The 19,765-nt window shown below is 32.4% G+C and overlaps 1 protein-coding gene across 11 annotated transcripts in view; it reads right to left on the minus strand.

The window, feature by feature from the left end:
• ABI3BP (ABI family member 3 binding protein) overlaps positions 1-19,765 on the minus strand; it is a 265,382-nt gene that overhangs the window by 50,031 nt on the left and 195,586 nt on the right. For 5 of the 11 annotated variants that reach the window (XM_031959587.1, XM_031959589.1, XM_031959590.1 and 2 more), the window contains 7 exons: positions 18,197-18,268; positions 16,896-16,943; positions 12,187-12,228; positions 11,552-11,602; positions 10,657-10,704; positions 10,071-10,151; positions 7,049-7,126 (listed from right to left, as the gene is read on the minus strand). The exons of 1 other annotated variant lie outside the window; for it this stretch is intronic. In XM_031959587.1, the coding sequence (XP_031815447.1) occupies positions 7,049-7,126; positions 10,071-10,151; positions 10,657-10,704; positions 11,552-11,602; positions 12,187-12,228; positions 16,896-16,943; positions 18,197-18,268 (420 nt within the window). The remainder of the gene's footprint in view (positions 1-7,048; positions 7,127-10,070; positions 10,152-10,656; positions 10,705-11,551; positions 11,603-12,186; positions 12,229-16,895; positions 16,944-18,196; positions 18,269-19,765) is intronic. 5 more of the 11 variants (XM_031959588.1, XM_031959591.1, XM_031959592.1 and 2 more) reach the window with 5 other exon arrangements.

Consider the following 19,765-nt stretch of genomic DNA (forward strand, 5'->3'; position numbering starts at 1 on the left):
TGTTACTGTTTTTTTCAAAAGTGCTACTATAAATATTTTAATGAACATATAGCTTTTCTTTTTTTCTTTTTTCTTTCTTTTGGTGAGGGTTATATGCCTATAGTGGTATGTCTGGGTTAAAATATAGGGACAATTTAGTTACTTTCTTTCAGTAATTCCAAATTGCCCATTGTTAAAGACTTACCAGAAGACAAATACTATGCTAAATGCTGAAGATAAGGAGAAAAAGTAAAAGACAATCTCTACTCTTACATTATAATGGAAGAAGTAAGTATGTAAAGAGATGGGCAGTACTAGAAACTGACAGGGAAAGATTTCTTTGAAGAAAGTCAAGGGGGAGGTAAGGAAGAAAGTAGCTAAAGAACAGACATGGTCATGGAAGGAGCTTCATGTGGGACAAAGAACAAGTAGTATGGCTGGATATTAGAGTATGTGTGTATCATATGTATATTATATATAGAGAAATAGAAATATACAATTCATAATTTAATTTATTTATAAATAATATAATTTATAACAAATTATATATTAGTATTATAATATAAATATAATAAATTAATATATTTATAATATTACATGTAATATATGTGTATATATTATTAAAAGAATGAAAGGGTAGTAAAGGACCAGACTTGAAGAGCTTTAGATGACAAAGGAGCTCATATTTGATCCTAGAGATGATAAAGGACCTCTGGAGTTTTTAGGGGTGTTACATTGTCATTCCTCCTACATGTTAAGGAATTCACTTTAGCAGTTGTGTGGAAGAAGGCCTATTGTGGGGAGTTCTTTGGGCCAGGAAGACAAGTAGGGGGCTTGTAATAATACAAGTGAGAGTTGATGAGGGCCTGAATATATATGAGATGTTAAGAATATAGAAACTCTAAGAAACTCATTTCACTATATGAGATGTTAAGAATATAGAAACTCTAAGAAACTCATTTACCAACAGTGAACTAATAAAATATGCTTGTATTTCCACAAACCCTCCAGCATTGATGACTACCATCTTATTTCATTTTTGCTAATTTGCTAGGTTTGAAATTAAACTTCAGAATGGTTTTGATTTGTATTTCTCTCAGGCATATTTTGATGTGTTTTTAAAATTAATTTGTAATTCTTTTAAGAACTCATTGTTCTTATCTTTTTACCATTTATTTATTGGGGAAGGATTTTTATTTTTCATATTTATGTTATTTGCTTGGATATCTTGAATATCTTACTCTGATCAGAGATATGTGATACATTCCCCCCAACAAAAACTTTCCTTTTTATCCTTGTTGCATTAATTTTGTTTGTGCAAAGATTTTCATTTTCATATAATCAAGAACATTGTTTTTGTCTTTTAGAATTGCCTCATCCTTTGTATAGTTGAGAATTTATCCTTTAGACATAGCCATGAATGGTATCTAATATGGTCCTCTCATAAATATTTTTTATGATATGATTTTCAATATTCAAGTGACATATCCATTTTGAATTAATTTTTGCATATGTTGCAAAATGTTGGTCCAAACCTAATTTCTGCTAGGTGACTTTCCAGATGTTTTTAGTCATGTCTGATTTTTTTTGTGACCCCATTTAGGATTTTTGTGTCAAAGATACTGGTTTGCTATTTCCTTCTCCAATTCATTTATATAGGAGGAAACTGAGGCAAACAGGATTAAGTGATTTGACCAGGGTAGCATAGCTAGTAAGTGCTCAAGGCTGTGTTTGGACTTAGGAAGATGAGTCTTTTTTACTCTAGGTCCAGCATTTTAGCTTTCCCAGTGGTTCTTGTCAAATAGAGAATTGTTTTCTGGGAAATTTATGATTCTGAATTTACCATATATATACCATAAATACATGGTTTGTATATGCCATATACAAATACCATATACTGAGTTCAATTATTTCTTATTCTTCTTTTCCAGTACATGAATTTTGTACACGTCAGTACTCTTAGTGATTTTTCAGTTTGAAGAACTCTGGTAAGTTAGTGATATTTCTTCTGTAAGTACAATAGTTAAGACTATAACTGAACTGTGCCCACTAGCATTACAACTGAGACTAAACTAAAAACAATTAAAACTTTCATCTAAAGTATTTAAAAAACATGCAATATATTTGATTTTTACATTTCAGGTTGGATGGTTATTTTGGATTTAAGTTAGGAAGCCATATTTTTAAAATGCAGCATTAAAGTGGAAATAAAAATCCCATGGAAATAATTGCTGAATATAAAAAACACTGTATTTCTGCCCACATAACTCAAGCCTGCTGTGAGACAATTAAAGCAAAAAAAAAAAAAAAAAAAAAAAAGAAAGAAAAGGGAGGCTAAAAGCTCAATGAGCCTAACAAAAAGAAAGCGATAATTGATATTTGCTTATATGACTCTTTTGAACAAATTTTTCAAAATGATCCGATAGTCTCAATCTTGTTGATAAAAGTGAAACATGAAATTTGGGGGGTAAGAAGTGTCTGTTCAATTATGAATGACTTAATATAATTCATCCTGTTTGCTAATAAGTTAACCTAAGCTTTTTTCCCCCTTTTCCTTTTTTTGTGTTTTAGACTCAAACACAAAGGTTTGGATTTCTGGATCATTACTTTGACCTTTGTATAGATGATAGTGAGTTTCACATTACTTGAGGGAAATGCCAGACATTTTATGGGAGTATTCTAATGGAAAACATAATACTTGTCTTGGAATATGTAGTTGGGAAATGCCAATGATTTTCCCCCAGAAATTAAAACAAATGATTGTTTCAGACTTCTGTCCTTTCTGTTCATTGTTCTGTTTTCAAAAAGTCTGATACTTCCTTTGCTTTTAATTTCTTTAGCTCAAATTAAATGAATCTCCGGAAAGAAATTGCTCTCTCCAGAGTTACAATCTCTTAACTGCCAAAGCTTATGATCTTTGAGGCCTCTGGCAGTGTTGATTTAGTGCTTATTCCCTACCCTCTCCTGGTTTTTCTCTTTCCTTTTTGACTTTTCAGTCTTTTGTTGTTGTTGTTGAATCATTATCAATATTATTTCCTAGAGGGTATATCCAAAGGCTCTGTTCTTGATACTTTTCCCACTATATTTAGTGACCTCTTTAGCTCCCATGAATTGAATTTCTATCTATGTAGATGCAGATGATTCAGAGATCTATATATTTCCTTCCCAGTATCTCTCATGATCTCTCTCACTTTACCCTCTATCTATAGGAAATTTTCAAAATGGATGTTCCAAAGACATCTCAAAGTCATCAAGTCCAAAACAGAATTCATTGCCTTTCTGCCCCCTCTCTGTCCTTCCTTTTTTTTTTTCCTCAAGGGAACTACTACATTCTTCAAGTCTCCCATGTTTACAACATTGTTATTATTCTTAACTTTTTACTCATATTCACTTTTCATATTTTTATTTTACTTTCATATTTTTTGTATCTGTTTCTTTCTCCTCATAACCACCACATTAATTCTGGCCCATATCACTTCTTGTCTGGACTATTCCAACTGGCCCCTTATTGGTCTCTCTGACTCATTAGTCCAGACTCCAATTCATACAGCTGCTAAAAAGATTTTCCTTAAGTAGAGATATGACTATATTACTCCTCTCTTCACTAAACTACAGTAACTCTCTAGTGACTCAATGATAAACACAATCTATTCTTTTAAAGCTTTTCAAAACCTCACTCTAATTTATTATTCTAGTTTCATTATATAGTTTCTCTTCCCATATAGTTATACATAGCATAGTCAAACTGGCCATCTTTCTGTTCCTCAGACATGGTATTCTAGTTTCTATGTCCTCTTCATTGCATTGACCATTTCCCAAACTTAGAATGCACTCCCTTCTTATCTCTACCTCATTGAAGCTCTCATTTCTTTCAAGATACAACTCAAATGTCATTTTCTATATGAATTCTGATCTCAACTGCAAGTGCCCTTCCTTACTAAAGGTGTTGGATTTAATGATTTTGTACTTGTTATTATTTACCTTAATTCATTAATTATTCCTTGTATATTTATTTTCTCTATGCATGTGTACCTATGCATGTATATATATGTTATATATATATACATGTGTGTATTATGGATATACACATATCATATTCCAATTTGATATTAAATGTAAATTGCTTGAATGAAATAATTATTTCATTTTAAAATGGTCTTTGTAGCCCTAGAATCTTGCACAGTGTCTGATACGTAGCAGGCACTTAAAATCCTTCTTACTGAGAGAAAGCATTTTACAAATGGTAAACCTGTATGTTATAGCAAGCTCAATGTTTCTTCTTGGTGGAGGCAGAGGGAGAGGAAGGAGAAGGGAGGAAGAAGAAAAAAAAAGGAAGGGGGAGATAGAGAGAAGCAGAGATAGAGTGACAAAAACAAAGAGATACACACTGACAGAGAGACAAAGATAAAAGTTCATACACACACATACATACAGAATCTGAATAGTTCTATAAATGGAAGAATTAGATATTAGCATTTTCCAGGAATAGAAACTAGAAAGTCTTGGGAAAAAACCTCACTGAAAAACTGTCATTCACTTTGAATGAATACCAAGGTTCAATCTGTGCTATACCTACTTTAGTGAAATCTTGCCTCTTACCCTTCTGCGATATGCTTTTCATTCCTAATGCACCACTTAAATTGTTTCCTTGAAAGACAGAAAATTTTTCTTCTTGGTGTTTGTTAAGGACTTAAATTTTTTGATTTTTCTTTGGAACTTGCCACTTTTAGCCATTTCTGTGTTCCTGAAAAGCATCTGTTGCATTATGTATACTTGTTTTTCTCCTATTTCTACAGCTATTTGTTTTTTGTCTCCTATTCCAGTCATGTCGGTTGATGTTCAATTATCAATGCATGCTCTCTCTCTTGGTCTTCTCCCTTAGAGAGCTCCAAAACTAATTATTTCAGAATTCAAGTTCTTTCTTCCATAAATTTGATCTATGATTTGGTGGAAAGAATTCCGGATGTAGAGTAAGTGGAACTGGGGAAGAATTCTATTTCTTCTTGTTACTATTGTTATAACTCTGGCAAATTATTTCAACTCTTTCAGCATCATCTATTACATGAAGGAGTTTGATTACATGATTTTGATGGTGTGTTCCAGTGCAAAATCCCATGATCCTATTCACCTAATCTAATGCTCTAAGTTCTCCTTAGCACAAATTCTTCATTACAAGTAGGCTGGAATCCTCAAAGTCAATGGATAGACTATCATATATCCTCACATTGCTTTTACATGTACACTTAATTCTTGGTGGCAATGTTCAGTTTCCTTCCTTCTGACCCAAATACCATTTAAAGCTATATTCAGGTCTTCCATTCTCTGTAAATACTTCTGTCGTTTTCTGGTCCTCTTTGACTTCTCCCTTTCCTGCACTTCTATAATACCTGCTCTTTTGCCAATCATACGGACACTTAATTGCTCTCTCTCTTATATGTTTATACCTAACTCTGGCATGTGATAACTTTTTTTTAATCAGTAAGCATGCAAGCTTCTTGTGGAAAGGCTTCTTTTGTCCCCATGCTTATTTGGCTTCGTGTGATGTTGGTCATGTAGAAAGTGTTTCATAAACAGAATATAAGAGGAGGACCTGTGATTTCATTACCACAGGGAACTCACAGGTAAGAAACTCCCTGCCACAGCAGATTGGCACCTTCAGTGCAATTTATAATATCAAGTTGCCTAACACAGAAGTGTCAAACATACTCTCACAACACTTCTGAGTGTCAAGTATCACTGGAACCATATTCAAATGTAACTGGGAAATACTTAACAAAATAAAAAAAATACAATAAATATAGATAATATTACATTTTAAAATTAAATCAACATTTAGCCTATAGGAATCCTTCTGGACAACTAGGTGGCATAGTGGATATAGATAACTAGGAAGACTCATGTTCCTGAGTTCAAATCTGGCCACAGATATTTACTAACTGTGTGACTCTGGTCAAGTCACTTCCTCTTGTTTGCCTGGATAACCAACAATAACAACAACATGGAATTCTTATGTAGAGATTTTATTGTTGTTCAGTTGTTTCAGTTTTGATAGAGGTAATGGAGTAGTTTGCCATTTCCTTCTCTGGGTTATTTACAGATGGGAAAACTGGGTCAGATAAGGTTAAGTGACTTGTCTTGGGCCACATGACTAGTAAGTATATGAAGTCAGAATTGAACTCGGGAAGATGCCTTCCTAATTCTCAGCCCAGAACTCTATCCTTTGTGCCATTTATCTACTCCTATGTTTAGATTAGTAGCCTCTACTTCAGTGTGAGTTTGATTGCCAATGGCCTAGAGCACTGAGAAATTAAGTAATTTGACTATCCTCACATAGCTATGGATTCAACCTATGTGTCAGAGGAAGAATTTGAATCCAGGCCTTCCTGGCTTTGAAATTAAGTCTCTATTTCACCATACTGCATCTGGAAATGGTTAGACCAGCTGATTTTTAATTAGAAATCATATTGTAAAAAATGATTTCAAACGGAGTGGATGCTAGGAGATCAAGTTAGAGATCAGGTGGACATGAAAGAACTGGCTTATTTAAGAAAAGCTTTGTCTTATTTCAGCTTTTTCCTTACCCATTTCTTTATTTTTTTCTTTATCCACTTAGGGTAACCACTTTAGCTCTGCGATTCAATTTTTCTCATTTGTCATAAAAGTAGGTTGGACTAGGTGATCTTTAGGAAAGCTTTGGTTCAGATAGAGAAATTCAATAGTGGGTGAATAAGAGAGAAAGTGAAATAGGGAGATGAGCAAACCAAGGGACAAAGGTAGAGGTTCTTTCTGTAGAACAGATGGGGAAAAATGAGACAGAAAATTAAGAAAACTTTCATTGTCAATTCATCACTTCAAGAAGTACTCAATACTCCCAGAAATAGAAGTAAAATTGAACAAGTTATTATCTTTACATCTTGCTAAATTGCATTTAGATTTGGTTATAGATATGTACCTGTGAATAGAAAAAATAAGTCATATCTGTGATAATGAAAATCTTATTGAGAGGGAATTTCTTCCTTGGTATAAAATGGAAAAGTGACTATCCAGGGATGAGAAAAAACATTATTACCCTGAGTTGTCTTTGTTCGTTTAGGTTTTCGAGGAATCTTTGTGGTGGCTGGTTCCTGAGTGGAATGAACTGTTTTTGCTGAGAGGAGGAAAAAAAAAAGCATATGTTTTGAGAGATTTTAAAAAATATTAAGAGAATAGCACCAATTTATTTTAGTTAATAAAATTATTTTTTTTAATAAAATTAACAACTTAAAGTGTTTTTATACACAACAATGTAGACTGTAAAAAATGTATACACAAAATAGGAATTTTTGTTTTTTTATATTGACATATAATAAATTACATTACATAGTGTGGAAGAACATGATAGGAAGGAAATAAATATTTATATAGCACCTATCATGTGCTAGGCACTGTGCCAAGCACTTTACAAAACTGATCTCATTTGATTCTTATAACTACCTTGTGAGTTAGGTACTTTTAATCAATCAATAAACATTTACTAAGCATCTATGTGCCAAGCATTGTTATTTCTCCCATTTTACAGTTAAAGCAAATAGTAGTTAAGCAATGTGCCCAGGGTCATACAGGTTTTATTTGAATCAAGGTTTCTTGACTTAAGGCACACTGTGCCACCTCATTGCCTATAGATAATAATAATACATCTATATATATATATACATATAAACATGTGTGTACATATGTAAATATATATTATATAATATATAATACATATATATAGGTAATTAATGCTTTTATTTCTCCATTGTTACATTCTCCTGTTTGCTTATTCAGCTCTCTATTACATTATGTAGACATAGCAAATTATTCATTTTGGGACATATAGGAATATATGTGAAATGAAATATTTGTAGAAGTTGCATAGGATCAGGGGGGTTATGGATAAACTAGCTCTTAAGGGCCATTATTTTAACCATCTCATTTTACAGGTGAAGAAACTTAGTTTACAAAGAGAACATGTGGCTTCATTTTCACATGAGGAAATAACCAAATCAACTGTATATAAAAATTCTTTACAGTTTAGGGGATGCCATAGTGTATAGGGTGCTGGGCCTGGATAACTCACAGTTATCTTTCTGAGTTCAAATTTGGCCTCAGACATGTATTAGCTGTGTGACCCTGGGCAAGTCACTTAACTCTGTTTGCCTCAGTTTACTCAGCTGTAAATTGAACTGGAGAAGGAAATGGCAAAGCACTCTAGTATCTTTGATAAGAAATTCCAAATGGAATCATGAAAATGACTGAAAAAGAAGATTTCCTGAATTAGGGGGTAGTGGGTGGAGGTGGATCATTTATTTGTCTTAGGATAGATGTAAAATGAATTGATTTTTTTTTTCCTTTACCAAAATTAGTCACTATTGAGATCTTTAGTTTTTTATTTCTTCACTGAAAATTTACCTTTTCCTGAGGAAAGTATTTTTTAATGTTGCCTATTATTTAATCTCTCCCATAATTTTATTTATAGAGAATGGAAGAGAGAAAGTAAGGCTGTGTGTGTGTGGTATATATTGTTGTTGGATTGTGGTTTCTGCTCATTCTGATCCCTTGGATGCTACATTTTATCAAACTTTTATTTATTAGAGAGTCCTTTTGTTCCTTCCCATTAGACCCTACTCAGTATGTCAAGATTTTACAGTGAAAATAGCTTGGGAATTTTTCAAGTAGAACTTTGCCAGAGGAAAAAATCATTTCATTTTGTTTCTTCATTTCCTTCCCTTTCCTTTTCTCATGCATGGCACTAAGAAGGTGCTTAATACTTGTTGATTTCCTTGCAGTGAATTATTTTCTATCTTGGAAAAGATAAACTAAAGAAACTAAAGAAAAATCTTTAACTTCCCTGAAAGTAATCTTTCATGGGGGTGGGATTTCATTAAAAATGACAGTTTAAAACATTGGGATAACTAAATATTGGAAATTCTGCAATGTGGTAATACCACCAGAAATCTGGAAAGGGAAAGTAAATCATGGCTACTCTTAAGCAAAGTGTATTTTGTCAAGTGATACTAGGAGAACATTCAAATTCTAGTCAAAATATTCCATAATGAATGGGCTTGTAATACAAGCAACTACAGATTATAGAGAGAGTCAGTGGGGATCTAGAGACAGAAAGTTTCTATCATATCTGAAATAAAAAAAACCCCACTACAACTATATAAAACTGGTGTTTTGCTTTGTTATAGAAACTAGATAGTTTAGTAATAAGAAAATCATAAAATAGTTCTTCCCTCAAATAATCACATTAGAGTAGCTTTATTGTATAGTTATAATAAATATAATTTACTTTATTTTGTGCATCTTGGATATCATTTTTTTGGGAGGGGATGCTCTGGAATAATGACTTAATTGATGTAGGAAAATCCTAGTTTAGAAATTTACTGACAATCCATTTGTAATTTATGGTTTTAAGAAGTTAGCTGATGCACTGGTTTGTCAAATGATTTCAACATGGTGACACACCCACATATACCTGTATATGTGTGTGTGTGTGTGTGTGTGTGTGTGTGTGTGTATAAATGTATACATATATAGAAAATATAAATCAATATATAATTATAGATATATATGAGGCAGACCTTGATCAAAGTGTCTTGGACATCAAGGCTGGACTTCTATCCACCATGTAATGCCCTCATTCACTTTGGTTAAGAGGCATTTTAATAATTTCTGTTGTGGTCATTCTACTAAAATGAGTGACCAAATGAGTATGACTGGACAGATTCAATATATATTACTGCTTATAGATGTTTGGTTTTCTTTTTACACTATTTGAGTGATATCATTTTTAAAAGCAAAAATGTTGGAAAGTTTTAGAATCTCTCAAAAATATGTCAACTCCTTTTTGCCCAAGACTTCACAAAACAACCTGGGAATGAGAAAAGGAAAAACATATTCCTATCTAATAAAGTCAAAATCATATCTTCCTTTCAGATTAGAGAAAGGAAATTTTCTGTCATTTGAAAGAAATATATTCAAAATTATTTGAAATAAATTCTTAGAGTACTGTAAGGCAGTTGCCAAGAGCCTCATAATTCAACAGAAATATCAAGGCAAAAATTTACCCAGTGTGGTTTGTAGTACATCTTGACTTGGACTTGGTGAAATCTTAGGCTTAACAGGAATGCTTTTTGTCCCTATGGGAGCTGGAAAAAAAGTCCAAAATTATAAGCTAGTGAGATCTAGTATCCACACCACCAGGTCAAAATACAAAGTACAAGCAGCACAGCATGGACTGAAGCAGGAAATGATGGCCTTTGGATGAAAAATGGAGGAAAAAAATAATGAAATGAATTTTTAGGAAAATTATTTTAGAACATAAAAATGAGTTTCAAAATATGAATTATTTTAGAACATGCAGGTTATAATTTGGAAAGAATTGAGAATGCTAATGAACTCAGTGGTGGATTTTACAGTCACAGTTCAGAGCAAAGCAAGACTATTTTTTCCTATTTGAAAACAATAAAAATGCAGTGGCTCAATGTCTTCTAGGCCAAAGGACAAAGGAACCTAGCAAAAATAAAATGAAAAGAAAATGAAATGGAATAGGATGTAAAAAAATGGTGACATAAGACAATTATTCCAAGGAGGACTTTCAGCAAAGAGAAAACAGAAAATTAGAATTTCTTAACAAGAGAGAATGAACATTACCCATTGTTGGCTTTGATGGTTCAATTTTAAATGTAACAGGTTCCAGGACTATGTCAAAAACAAAACAAATATACAAACACATATAAAAATTTGTGAGAATCACTATCTGATCAAAACAAATTTTTTTATTTCTACATATACTCAAACAATATACAATATTTGTCATTTCTTCATCCTGAGAAATCCTTTTAATAATAAGTAACTTAAGGGCCCTCTCTTAAAGGGCATAGCTCAGGTAAGTTAGGTTAGCATGGATTCTTTCAATTTCTCATCCTTTGTCATGTTGAGAAATGTTGGGCATACAAATTACTACCTTAAGTAGTCTTAAGACTACAACTCTAACTCCACTTGAACAAGATGTCATTTTGAAGGTATTTGAGAGGGCAATCTGTAATAATTTCTGATATTTTGAGCACACAACCTCTCATGATAGGTTATTTAGTACTCTTATTAAGGCAATGATTAATTACAACTTTTGACAGAGAACAATGGGCTCAAAAAAAAGGAGACTTAGAGTTTTAGACCTGGCAATGAAGGATTTCATTTAGGTCTACTATAAATATTTCCTATAAAGGTTGAGCTTTTTTCTCTATCTTTTTCTTTGAGTTAGGAAAGGAATAGGTAAAGAAAATAAATGGTCATTAATTCAAAAAGTTAAAATTTTAAAAAGTTATCCTGGTATAAAGAAAATAGTAGAAGGAGGTAGGTTTTTGGTTTGCTTGCTTTTATCCACATTATTAGAGGAGTAATCTTAAAATATACACACATATTTATAGTTTATGCAAGTTTTTCTTAACATTATCTTTAATAATAACAAAAACATCTGTATTTATCTCAAGGAATAAATTTTGAAAAAGTTATCTCCCTATCTTGAAAAACAAAATAATGCATTTACCAGGCTTGGTCTGAGAAACATCTGAATCTGGTTTATGTACATCTTTGGGAGCTGAAAGAAAAAAGTCCAGGTTATAAGACATCATGTTCTTTAGACATTGCACCTAGTATCTTACAAAATAGGGACATGAAATCCTTCAAGTATAAATGATGGAATGAATAATCTTTTGTTAGTTATGAGGAAAAATGCAGCCCATGAATTTTTTAAAATGGAAAAAATGGCATTTCCTTGGAAAAGGTTTAGAGATAGTCAGAAAAAAATATGGAATTCACATTTTGAAACTCTCAGGAAAGAGAGAGGAAAAAGGCTAACATAATTATAAGGGGATGGATTTGCTATGAGTTTTATTTTTGCAGCAGATAGTCTTTTGCTTGAAGTATAGTACTTTCTTTACATGTCTGTCTGTCTTCTAATGACAGTAATGGAAGATATCTATGATATAAGACAGTAAAATAAAATAAAAGATGTTCTGGTAAGGAAAATTAATTAAAGGTGGTAGATTTGTTGAGTACCTAGGAGTACAACTCCCTATATAGGGAAAAGTTAAATAATAAAAGGCAGCGACAGAAGACAAGCATTTGATTACAATAATGAGATGCAAAAGCAAACACATTATCCCCTTAGTAAGCTGGTACCTATTGTTGGTGTTGCTGTTCTCAATGTGATGGTTATTGGGGCTGTTACAGTAAACAAAACAAAGATAAGAAAGGTCAGTTTATGTGTCATTCTAATCACCTGATCCCTAATTTTTATTATGTATTTTACACATAGAATAATTTTAATAGTGGGAAAAAATAAAACATCAATAACAAAAATTTGTTGACTGCTGACCACATATGAGACACTGTGCTAAGCACTGAAGATGAAAAGTTGGAAAATAATAAGGTCCTCACCTTAAGCAAATAGAGTGGGAGCCCCCTACTGATTTTTCCATTGGAGAAATATCTATTATCAGTGGAAGGTTTTCAGAGGCAAAATCAATTGCTTATGTCAGAATTTCTCTCTCTGAGCCTATCTGGTATTTGGAGAATTATATAATACAAGATAATAAATTAAAATAAAAGATACTCTATAAAGGAAAACTAAGTAAAGATGGCAGATTCGTGGGGTGACAAAAATTGCCATACAAATTTGGTCAGCTTTATTAAAAGATGATTTCCTTACTTTTGCTTTACTTTCTGGCTCTTTTCTTGTCCCCTCTCTTCCTACTGAACTGAAAAAAATCTCATGAATTCTAGAATCTCTATGGAAGGTGGGTGGAAATCCACATGCTGCTGAAATAAAATTAAATTTGGGCTTGTTTGATAAGGTAAAAAAAAATTGGAGAGAGGTATTATTGTTTTTCCATCCTTGTTCAGTTTAACACAATTTTGCCCTTGAATGTAGAAAAGGGCTACATGAATGTTCAAAAGGGACATCAATGGCAGTGTGTTAAAGCATCAATGAACACACCTGATTATTTGTATTAATGAGCAAAAATCATGGTATGGATCATCTCCATTGCCTGGTTGAGTATGTGATTGGTCTGCATAGTCCTGAGCACTTCAGTAGTGTGATTTTGGCCTGCCTATTTATTCACATAGTCTTAAGTCATTTTACTCTTCCTTGTAGAGCTGCTCTTCTCAACTAGCTCTCTTCTTCTGTAGTTCTTTCCATTTGTTCAGACAAATACAGCACCATTTGGGAAGCTGCTAGTTTTCCACTCAGTACTGTCTATTTCAATGCTACATTTTCCTCTAAATATCATGTAGTCTAGTGGATAAGGCATTAAATTTAGGGTCATTAGAGAGAAGTTAAGGGAGAATATTGTCCTGGAAATCCAAGAAAAAGTGGATATCCAGGAGGAAGGTGTTAAATGCTGCAAAAAAGGTCAAGAATTGTGAGAACAGAGAAAAGTTCATTAGATTTGTCCATTAAAAGATTGTTGGTAAACTTGGAGGGAGGTGTTATAGTTGGGTGATGAGTACAAAAACCACATTAAAAAGGGAATGAGAAGTGTGGGAGGGAGAATAAGTAGAACACTAAATTTACAGTTCTTTTCCCTAGTAGTCTGACTGAAAAAATGGAGATATACGACAATTTGAGGGGACAGTAAAGTAAGGAAAGAGTTTTTAAGTTCAGGGGAGACTTGGACACATTTGTAAGCAGTAGAAGCCAGTATAAAGAGAGGAAGTGAAGATTGGAGAGCAAAAGAAAATGATTGTGGGGTCAAGCTATTAGAGAAGGTGGTAGAACACAGAGTCATGGAGGAGTTGGCCTTGGTCAAAATGTCTTTATCTAGACTAGAGTAAAAGCAGAGAATGGAGAATAATATTCATGTCAAGGGTTTTAAAAATTTGTATCAGTGGAGTAAAGAGAATTCATGGAGAACAATTTCTATTTTTTTTAGTAAAGTATGAAATGAAATTTTATGCTGAGAAAGAAAGAGAAGATGATGTAGGAGGCTTGAGGTCTGAAGAAAAGGTTTAGAAGATCCATTGTAGAAAATATAGTATGAAGAACAATTAGGAAAGGGTAAAAGGAATATCTTGCTACAATGTAGGTGCCATTGAGATTAGATAATACAAATTTATTGTGGACCCATTCAGCAATATTGTGCAATATTTCCTCTAGTACTATTTAGCAGCACAAGATAGAGCAGAGATGATATATGGTTGAAGTTTGGTAATGTATTAATGGCAATAGGACAAGGGGGTCAGGGATTTGAGTAGAAGAGAGAATTAAAATGAAATGGATAATTATAGGGTAAAGATTGTGATGGGAGGACAGAGCAAAGAAGTTGGCCTTATTTGAAAGCATTTAGGGATTCAAAAACTGGACATCACTGTGAGGATGAGAATTAAGGAAGATTAATAGTATGGAATATCCAATGGCAAGTAGGAAACATTTTACTTTTGGATTCTTAAGTGTATGGGAAATTACAATGGCAAAACTAAGGAATTTCCAGTATAAATTAATTTATTGTTTATCTGGAAATTGAAGGAAAAGGCATTTCCTTCAAAATGCATTTTGATTTATCTCTGCAAATGTAATGAATACAATTAAACAAAAGTTATAAGTATTCTGATATATATATATATATATATATATATATATATATATATATAATTGCAGTAATAGACTATGCAAAGAAAATCTAGGATTAAGGAAAGTAGAATCTGAAAAGAGATTTGTTGCTTATAAATCATCCCTACTGTAAATATGTTACTTCTTTTTCTAAGATAGTTTACTGGAAGAATTTGACTTTCTGCTGCTACAAATGACATTGTTTCTCTCTCTCTCTCTCTCTCTCTCTCTCTCTCTCGCTCGCTCTCTCTCTCTCTCCCTCCCTCTCCCTCTCGTTTCTCCTCTTGTATCTCTCCCTCCTCCTTCTTTATCTTTCCATCTTTTCCTCCTTGTCTCTCTCTATCCGTCCTTCATCCATACTTTTTCTTTATGAATTGTTTATTTAAAAGATTAAAATAAATTGGCATTATCAAATGGAAAAAGACAAAAGACATAAATGGAAATGCTCATGGGAACAAGTTGTAAATAATCTCTCCTTTCCCATATAGTCAAAAAAGTCCAAATTTTTATCACAAGCAAAATTTCTTTCTGGTTCTTATAAGATGGTAGGACTGGAATGTTCAATGAACTCAAGTTTCCTATGCAGTTGAAAACTAATGAACTTAAGGTAATTGTGACTTTGATTTCCTCAGAAGAAAACCTATCATTCGTGTTTCTCAGACTTCTGATATATGTAATAAACTTTAACATGTGAATGAATTGAACATATGAAAATAAAAATGCTGTAATCAAAAGCCAAACTTTAAATCATAATTTCCTTATCCATCCATGTCAAGCAATAAGGAGGGTATCTCTACTTGGCAGAAATACAAAATTACATTTTGATTATGATAGAAGAATAATGTCCATTGTGAGTTTGTAGTATAATTCAGATTGTGGAAACTGGGTAAGAATTACCTCAAAAAAAAAAGCTGAACTTTTGATTTAATTGGTATAGAAAATTTCTCATTAGCAGAGTACCTATCTCCTCTACCAACACATATTGGTATCCATTAGAATGTAAACTCCTTGAGGTCAGAGGCTATCTTTCTACTTGTATTCCCAGAACATCACAGTGCCTCATTTATAGTAAACAATGAATACTTTTTGTTGTTCCATGTTAGCATTGCTTCTGCAATTTATGGTTAGTTGTCTGAGTTATAGATAAGCAAATGACTTGTATATTTTGTAGTCAGGGCTTAGCTTCATATCTTTCTGACTCTAAGGCCAGCTCCCTATCTACTATATCCATGGAGCTACTCCATAATACAGTGAGCAATAGTCTATTGCCTATTGATAAAGTGATATTCATTTATTTTTAAAATGCTTAAAAATGGAAAAATGTGATGCTCATATTAAAAAACCTGCTTCTTGGACATTGAAATAGACTACTAGGAATTATGAGCATACTGAAAATAATATTTTGCTAAATGGTACCTACATCTTTGAATAAGCAACATTCTAAAAATGTATAATTTAGTCTTAAGACATAGCTATTACACTGGCAAAATCTGTCACATCAAGCACAATTTTTAAAATGTTTGTATAAGACTTAGAGAATCAGTTTAAGAATTCATGATCAATTCATCTGAGTTTTTGTTGTTCTTGTTGTTGTAAGAAAGAACACCCCATACTTAACAAATTTATTTGAGTTCAGATATGAAATAGATTTGGAAAGAAAAAGAAAGGCTTTACCAAGGAGCATAAATATCTCAGGTGTGGTCAAGACACATAGTCATCTAAAGCAAACTAAGATTTTACTGGAAAGCATATGTGACAGAAAAATCAAATCAATTAAATTTGACTTACTGAATAAAAATATGCTTTTAATTATTAATTTCTTGCCCCTTTAGGAATATAGCAGAGAATTAAAGTGGATGTGCTATAAGAATACAATGAGAGATTTGATTAAAATGTTCCCTTAAGTTTGGCAATTGTTAATGCTGTAAAATTACCCATGTATATATCATGTAAATAAAAGGCTATTAAATAAAAAAAAATGTTCCCTTAAGTATATTTATTTTGTACTCTGATGTGTATGAGAGCATTTTGACTCCAGATTTATTAGTGAAAGAGATTTACATTTAAAACTAATAAAACAACATCAGGAAACTTTAGGAAAACAGGTAAAAGTGTATAACACAAGAACAAATGACATCATACCTAGAATACAATAATAATGATAAAAATTATGAGGAGAAATGATGCTACTACTGAAGATTCTTAAAATTGGATATTGTCTTTCCCTTACCCCAATCTTAGGATGAGGAAAATGTACAAATCAAGGAGATACCATTACCTAAAGTTGTCTTTGGTTGCTTGATTCTGATAGTATTTTCTTCTGGGACTGCATTAAAACAAACACATTCATTGCATAGAACCAAAATTCAAACTTTGTTTTGATGTATATATATGGAATTACTATTCGTTATTTGATCTAAGCAAGATTTTATAGAAAATGTCACTAAAATTATACTTTTATACAATTATAATTTTAAATTAGAGCCCATACATTAGTTTGGAATAAAGTATCCTTTTTTTAAACTGCTTACAAAATACACAAGCACTGCTTTGTCATGTGTTTTTGAAAACAGATTGGGCTACAGAATCTCCAAAATACACTAATAAAAATGAGAGGTTTATAGCAATTGAATTATATTATTGAGCAGATTGCATAGATGTGTACAGAATGTTGTTGAAAGCCCAATGATATCCTTGCATCCATGCATAGACCATTCACTAATTCAAAGCAGAGGATTCAGAATCCCTTGATTCAGATTTCAGATGATCAAAAGAACAATGAGTTTTAGTCTACTATAACACATATGTCACTATAGTGGCAAAATGCTGTGTAGTGTTAGACCTTCAAACAAGTAGGCCTGTTTTTGTTTTGTTTTGCTTTGTGTTAATTTTTATTTGTGAACATTTTTCTAAGGATTTCTCGGACTGGGAAGTCTGAACTGACCTTAGTTCAGAATATAATGATGATAACTATAGTTATACATAATATTTATATGATGATTTAAGGCTTGCAAAATATTTTATATAGGCTATCTCAGATTCTCAAAAAAGTCTCATGAGGTAAGTAATATAGTTAAGCCTATTTTATAGATGCAGAAAATAAGTCTGAAAGTATAGCTAGTAAGGCCTGAGGCAGGATTCAAACTTCTTGAATACAAGTACTTTCCTCTATCAACTGCATCATCTATCTTCCTGTGAAGGATCAGTTTGTTAAGACTTTGCATTGGGTCTGCCAATTGGATCAACTAGTTAGTTAGATATTTTAAAGTTAGAATTTCTTTAGAAAAGTAATAACATGAAGCATGTGATATATTTCAGAACTATATCCTAAAATAAATTCCCATAAGCTTATTTTGGTGGAATTTAAGATTAATGTTATTTTTTATTTTCCCTTCCCTCCAACTTATTTTTTTGAGATTAATTTTTTGAGGGGAAAAATTATTGTTTGCATCAAATTTGTCCATTGTATAGATTTTTACTTCATAGTTATGAAAGCTAAAAGAAAAGATGATTTTTCTTAAGTTTAGTTGCTAGACAACAGAATTATCTGGTTACACATTTTGTGCCCAAATGTTTTACCAGAGGTGGTTGGAGATACAATAGGACTCAGGGATGGCTGAGATGAAGAAGAGATATGTCTTTCTGTGGGAGCTGAAAAAAAAGATTAAAGGTTATATTCTTTAGATTGCAAATGAGATATAAGGTTTAATATGTAGAATCCAAGAATATTAGAAGTTCCATTTTACAGATGAGGAAACTGGGGCTCTGAGAATTTAAATGGATAGCCAAAGTCACAAGGCTGGTAGGTTTCAGGTATAGGAATAAAAATCAAGTGTTCTGGCTCAGTATTTATTATTTCCCCAAGATATATTCTCAAGTCTGCAATACAAATTAAGTTACTTGTAGTTATTATTCATATTCACAGTATTCTCTGGTATAGCAAAGTGGGGGTAATTCTGAAGAATATAATGTTGACAGCACAGCCAAAGCAATGGAAATAGAGAAAGAAATGTCAGCTTTAGCTTCACTGAACACAATTGCAGAAAAAAAGTAAAGAAAGTCTATAGGAAAAAAACTTAAAGATAGGGATTCTTAACTTGTTTGTGTCATGAACCCTTTTGACAATGTGGTTAAACCCAAAGACCTCTCCTCAGAGTAATATTTTTAAATGCATATGATAAAATACATAGGATTACAAAGAAAACCAATGCTGTTTAAGTACTTTTATCAGTCCCCAAGCTAAGAATTTTCTGGTTAATCACATAGGACAGTAACTACATTTAAGGATGAACTAAGAGTCTTCACAGAAAAAAAAAGAGGTGAGTTTTAGTGCAAATAATCAGTTTCAAGAAATAAAAATAATTTCAGTGGTGAGATGAGATGGCAGGATTATGCTTTTGGAGAATGGTAGTCATTTTTCTGATGAGCAGAGAAAACCAATAAAAGCATTTATTTAAGTTAGCATTGTTATATATTGTCACACATGACAACATGATTTTAGTGGACTGCATCAAATAATTTTTAAATGTAAAAGATGAGCATTGACATGGTATTATTTCTATTAGTTTGCTCTTTTCTTACTGGTCTATTAAATTCAGCTCTGTGACCCCAAGAACTTTCAATGCAATAAATAGTATGTTCTCTGAAACTAGAGAGGGAAAAGAATTGCTACTTTACTTTGCCACTGCCACAATTTTCTGCTTGTGTCTAATTTATGAACCAGTTACAGTGTAGAAGAGGGAAAATGATAAATATGCAGACATGGGTTCTATCAGTATGTTTGCTCAATCTTTCCTTATTTTTCAAAAGGCTACGACATGTACTCTCTCTGTATGAACCTGAAGAGATCTTCCCTTGGTAAACTTATCTGAGGTTCCTTTCAACTCACAAATGAGGCGAGGACTGGCTGTGTTTAAAAATTATTTTCTTCCCATAATTGTAGAAAATGGAGCCATAGTGGAAAACTTGAATTCTGCCATATAATCTCAGAACTCAAGGGAAAGATTAGATATTATTTTCTTTTTTATCTGGTCTTGTTGAAAGACCCAAATTCTGGATTCCACTTTTCTTTTTTGTTAAAATGAGAAGCATTTGAAATAATGTGCCCAGGATTCACATGGCTGGGTTTTTTCACTTTATAAAAAGAAA

The sequence above is a fragment of the Sarcophilus harrisii genome, chromosome 3 (assembly GCF_902635505.1).
Source record: "Sarcophilus harrisii chromosome 3, mSarHar1.11, whole genome shotgun sequence".
Taxonomy (NCBI): Eukaryota; Metazoa; Chordata; class Mammalia; order Dasyuromorphia; family Dasyuridae; genus Sarcophilus; species Sarcophilus harrisii.